Source organism: Mercenaria mercenaria, chromosome 18, assembly GCF_021730395.1.
Source record: "Mercenaria mercenaria strain notata chromosome 18, MADL_Memer_1, whole genome shotgun sequence".
Lineage (NCBI taxonomy): Eukaryota > Metazoa > Mollusca > Bivalvia > Venerida > Veneridae > Mercenaria > Mercenaria mercenaria.
In genome coordinates, this window is record NC_069378.1 from 30,997,919 (window position 1) to 31,004,299 (window position 6,381).

The window sequence follows — 6,381 nt, forward strand, 5'->3', positions numbered from 1 at the left end:
TGTTATTACATGTGTTGTGGTTTTTTTTCTGTCAAAACTTCATGTACTAATATTTTACGAAAAACAGTTTTTATGAACAAATCTTGTATCCTGGTAGTTTGTTGTTTCGTGTGACGACAAATGCGTTGAAGCACGGACCGTGAACGGGATTTCTTTTCGCAAATACCACATTCTAGAGGAGAATTCCCATCGCTGTCTCAGTCATGGTTTTTGCCTGAAAAATTGAACAAGGAAATACAATACTGTAGATTTCAGATCGATTGAAATTAAAAAAGTTTGCTATATATTAGTTCGATTATAATATTTCTTTTATGTAAAATATCTTTAACAGATTTGCTGTCAATTATAAATACAGGTCAATGGAGATGGAAACTTAGAATTTGGACTAAGAATTGAGACGAGAACTTGTCAGATTACCCGGTTTGCATTAAGTAATTTCTTGGGCAAGATACACACTCGGCTAGTGCACACCATAGCAAAACATCGACCATATTATTTCACTGATCTTCCAAAATAACAAAAAAGTTAAAAATAAGTTTCTGTTTTGTGTCCAAACGTCGTTATACGTGATTAGAAATAGAATTATGAAATTTCGCGCTATCTGCAGCAACTTTGAGGAAATTTATGATAATTTTTGCTTCTTCAACCAGTTGCACAATAAACATTCTCTGAGAGTTGGACACAATCTTTTCAAAAAAATGTTTCTAACAGAAATTGCTTGAAGTACAAGTTTGCAACAAAAACTAGCTTTAACAAGATTTTTTTGGGTATAGCACTATCCCGAAAACATGCAGAGCCAAACGTTTATAGAATTCTTCACAATTAGTTGTTCTGTCTCGTTTAAGGGCCTTAAAACAGGCTAGTTTGATCATTAGAATGTTAAAAACGGCAGGAAACGACGCAATTCAAATTTCAAAACATAGCCATGACCATTTTATAACTTCAATAATAACTTCGAGAATTCGAAATCTAAACCTTGAAACGCAAAACCGAGGGTGACGTGGACATAGAACTGATGCATGCACATATCCATAGAGTTCAAAGTACCATAGAAACCCACTTACCTGATAAAAAAACAAGCAAACACGCGATGTTTTCAGAAAATATCCGCCATTTTGTAAGTTTGCAACCATTTCGCTCGCTTGAACCAAGTGTGCAACCACTTCACGTCCTGTCCCTTGCTTTTACTTCCGAGATATAAAACCTTTTTTTATAAGAGAATGCAAAATTCACATGTATTTATATAGAAACGTTATTTTGTGACATTAGACTGCCAACGTTCATTACACGAATTCAATCAAAATAAAACTACAGTGTTTTTATTTAATAACATTTCTCAAATACTTCAAAGCATTATTTAACGACATGTTTTCTTAAATATACATATAAATGTTAAATAAAAATGTTGATGTGTCACGATTTGATGAAGAGTATACAACAGTTTAAATTCGATGTAAGTTTTTGAGTAACGGTGTTTAAATACGAGTGTATGCCTTCAGTATGCCATGGTTCTATAGGTCATCTGGTAGAAATACTTGTGAAATGGAAAATCCTATTCTCAAGCTTCAAATGTCATTTAATCAGGTACTTGGTGAGCAACTGTTGACATTTTCCTCGATCTATTTGTTTTAAAAAAGCTCACAGAACATACAGACTGGGTTCAAATAATATAATGGTTTTCACACACAACTATAAGCCAGATAGATGGCTTCCACGAATGAAAAAGTAAAATGAAATTTGTCTCTGTTTCAGCTGGAGAAATAAACATAATTTATACAAGATTAACAAATAAAAAAAAACAACCAAACAAAAACGACACGGTAAAAGTCGTCTAAAGATGCAACACAGTGCGAAATAATGTTAACTTCAGGACTGTATCAATTAATGCATTTGTTAAACATTACCGTTACAAGTCCACTATCTTGATATAACCTGAAATACAGTTGGAAACGTGTGTTTAAACAAAAATCGCTTACATCTACGACCCCATCAACTCGAAAATCTAGGAAATAACCAACTATCAAATGTCTATAATATTTAATCGACTACCGGTTTCATAAATATCATCAGCTCGATTTTAAACAATGTGGCGTCGTGTATAGAAACAGGGGACGTCACTCTATTAATATGATGTCGTGTAAAATATTTACGAACGTTTATGTATATATATATATATATATATATATATATATATATATATATATATATATATATATATATATATAAGTGAGATATTAAAGAAATAGGATATTTTTTCTCATACTCTATATTTTTTCTCATACTCTATATATATATATATATATATATATAGAGAGAGAGAGAGAGAGAGAGAGAGAGAGAGAGAGAGAGAGAGTATGAGAAAATGTATGTTCAAACAGTGTCAAAAGTTTAATTATAAACCCGAACGTTTTCGGCTTTTTAAGAAAGGCTTGAAAAAGGCTTTTTTAAAAAGCCGAAAGCGCTCGGGTTTATAATTAAACTTTTGACACTGTTTGAACATATATTTTCTCATACTCTATAATTTTATCTTTATGTTCTTGTATCCTTCCGGGATCCAGTGTGTTTGAAAGGCATTTCGTTGATGATTTTTCTTTAATATCTCATTTTTATATATATAGCATGTACGCTCTTTAGGTACACAATTCGTAGAAAGTGGTCATTTGTTTCTTTTCATGTTACTGTGGCAATTCCACGCAGCGATTACGTCCCGTAGTACCTATAGCAAATGATCTGAAAGAATAGATTCTTATAACTTTAGCCCTAAATATAAGACCTGACATAACTCATATCACTATAAGTTCATTTTAATTGATATTTCATATTTCTTATTTTCCATGTTATGTCAGGTCGTCGAATAATGCGCAGTATAACTCATATCACAATTGTTTCTCGGAACCAGCGTTTGTTTAATTAGCTATTTACCGGGGTCATAATCTATAACGTAACGGTCAACAGTGTTGAGTTACGAAAAAGTTCCATTCATACAGACATTTCATTCATAGGGACGAATTAATTTACCATTATCATGTAATATTTTCTAACATTATCTTTCAAGTATTTACCGTTAGAAAAATAAAACATCATTATAACATGTTAAAGCAAATAGATTTATTGAAACAGGTAAGTTTAACATTCTTTATACAACTCTATGGCAAAACTGATAAACGTGGCGAACTATTTGAATTGCGCATGAAATTATATTTTGTGTTGTCAGTCTCGGCACCTTTGAACTTTTGTTGAACTTTGTGAATCTCGATTTATGGTTATAATAGTCTGGCCAATAAATCGCCATTCTAAAAACAGAACATTCGATCTTTTATCATGAGTAGGGTTGATATTTTTATTTCTAGGTTTGAACAAATACGATAAGGCACACACTGTCTCTGGTAAATATAAAGACCAGACCATATTCAAGAAACAAAGTATGAATACCCTGTACACAAATAATTGACAAGATAAAATAGCAAATTGTCGAAAAGACACGAAATTCCCTTTTTAAAAGACAGTCTGTTCATTACCAAGGACAAAACAGTTAATTTGATTTCAAGGACATACGCAACATTCAGCAAACCTTTTTCACAATTCACAATTTCTTGTTCAAGTGTGTCAACTTCATTTTGATTTTTAACAATATGTAATTTTAACAGATAATGTTAACATGCTTTTTGACAAAAATGTCCATGATACATAAACGTACATATAACATGAATCTGTACATGGGTGCCACCTTTTCGGGTCCAAGGCCTAAACATTTTGAAATATATCCACGCGTTTATTTTTGTTTTGATATTCGTAGTAAATAATTTTTATCTAACTGCAGAAACTACTCACTAGAAAAAAGTCTGTTCTTTATCTGTACTTGTGTAAATGTACATTCTAATAGCTAAAATTGTTTTCATCGTGTAGAAAATTGGCAATGTTCTGATATGTGCTGATGTAGCTGTGTGAATAAGATATATACATGTATTTTGAATTTCATCATTCTTTCCTGTCTTCATAGTCTAAATTATACTTTCTTCTAAAGATATGCAGCACGTTCATCTTTTGCTATTTAGTATAATATACATTTTTGATTCAAGAAATTGTTTACAAATTAAATGTCCGGAGAACTGTTGTCACTATCCGTTGCCGGCCAGATTAACAGCAATTGACAAGTGTACTTGACACATAGTAATCCGTGCCACTTCCAGAAATAATAAGGTGTGCAGTATCGTCTACGTCATACAAACTGCAGACTTTGTGGACTTTGTCTATAACAAAGGAGACACATGCGTTGTTAGGCAAAAGACACCAATCTGCGCATTTCACTTTTGAAGTAGTGTTTAGGCTTGCAATAGGTACGGTTGATGGTGGCGGTGTTCTTCCTCTCGAAGTAAGCTGGAAATATCCTCTCATGGCATTGCAAGAGGGGTAAGATGAAACTAAAATACAACAAAAAAACTTTATTCGAGCCAAAGCGTGAGTAGGTCCCCATATTGTTAATAATAATCAGCAACAGAATAATTGAAAGCCCCTGTGCATACTGAAAGTAAACATATGCAATGCTTTTTAGGACATGTGTGATGCATTCGGAGTTAGTATCCTCTGTTCTTGTTTTCATAAAAATTATTTTTAAAATATTTTTCTGATATTCCTAATAATTAATAATTAAGAAGTAAGAAATTACTTCTTATATCTTGCAAAGAGTTATTTAATGTTTCTTCCTACTCACATTGTCAAAATCGTGTACTGTACATTCTTTGATTTTTATGCCAAAAGATTGATTAACACTAGTTTAATCTTCTTTACCTTAAGTTTTTGGGGTTTAAAGTTCTACCGACACAATTATATGCCATACTGCGACTTTCCAGTTTTCGATTGTGAAGGTAGACCACATGTTCACCTCCGAGAATTATTTCAGGCACGGGCAAAATCGCCAACTTTCTGAAAACTAACTGTATGGAATTCTTATATATAAGAATTCTATATCCAAGCCAGGTTTTTAACCCACACCGATGAGGGACAAATCATTCGATGCCATCGACATTAACCACTCGGCCAGGGAGGCTCCTTCCTAGTTTAAGATTATCTAGAGTGTATCTTTATTGTTCAGGACTTAAAGCATGATAATGAGAAGTCTAACCTGAGGGTGGTCCCATATCCGGCGGCCATGAAGCGGACGTGCATCTGATCAATGCGTCGTCAAAATCACCATTATTTGTTTTAGCATCATAGAACTGCAGACATGTTACTCTTCCGAGATAGCTATCGTATCCAAACTTAGAGACGCCACCTATTCTAATTTTTCCTGGTAATCCTAAGAGAATGTGTTCATCAGTATCTTCTGTTGTCTTAGCGTCCCCTGCATACATAGCAAGGCCTCTGCCGCTAAAGTCATAAGAAATTGTGATTGGCATCCAGCCGTCAGGTTGAAAGTTGGTCACTAAAGATATGGAAATTAGAATATCACTTGCGTTATTGCCGGTTGCTATCAAATGTGATGTCATATTTTCGTAGGAGAGGATAATATTTCTCATTTCGTTTGTTCCGGTTGCTAGGTTCTGTTTTTCGTAATGAAATAGTGTGCCACTGAACCCTTCAGGTACAACAAACAACATGATTGAAAAGTCTTCAATTGAAGCTGTCGTGTCCAAAGTGAATTCCGCGAATGAATTTGTACTACCCCGTAATTCTAGCCCGTTGTAGTCCAGAGCGGGATGGCCGATGGCGCTTGAAATGCAGCTTGCTGTTCCAACAGATGGGTGTCCGGCAATCTCCACTGTAGAGTGACTCGGGGAGAGCGGCCATATGTAAAATGGATCGGAATAAGCCCATATAGTTCGACATTCTGAAATAAGAAATCCGTATACACAATGAAGGGGCATTTTAAATAGTTTTTATCGATATGAAACTCGGTTTCGCTGGAGATAAAATACTTCAAATATTTAAAACTTGAACATAAAAAAACAAATATCGAAATCCAATATTTTGAAAATCTTAGAAACAGGTAACGTTATGTTAATAAGACCTTGCCTTTATAGTTGCTATAGATGTCATAGATGCTGATAACCAAAATAAGGATTACCAGTGTCTGAACATTGAACATATTTTGACTGAGGTGAACCCTGGTTAAATATTACGATGTAATGACGACCCATATCAAAAGGTCGTAGGTGGAAATCAATACTTTGGAAAAAAAAATCTGTAAAAACGGTGGCTACTTTAAGTTTGTTTTTTAAGTCCGCTACCGACAATGTACATTTGGTCTTTTGACTCGAGTGAAATGTACAGCAAAGTTCTAGAAAAGCTACAAATACAAATAATTACATGTCAACTTTTCATAGGCAACAGAAAATATGTGTTTTCTAGACATGACATCTTTTTTCTTTCTATACCTAGCGC

At 33.8% G+C, this 6,381-nt stretch overlaps 1 protein-coding gene across 1 annotated transcript; it reads right to left on the reverse strand.

The window, feature by feature from the left end:
* Positions 1-3,370: 3,370 nt before the first annotated feature.
* On the reverse strand, positions 3,371-5,983 carry LOC123538077 (uncharacterized). Its single transcript, XM_053530705.1, has 2 exons — positions 5,123-5,983; positions 3,371-4,421 (listed from the first exon to the last, which is right to left on the reverse strand). Exons 1-2 carry the CDS (start codon positions 5,862-5,864, stop codon positions 4,138-4,140), a joined length of 1,026 nt encoding a protein of 341 aa, XP_053386680.1. The 5' UTR covers positions 5,865-5,983; the 3' UTR covers positions 3,371-4,137.
* Between the last annotated feature and the right edge of the window lie 398 nt (positions 5,984-6,381).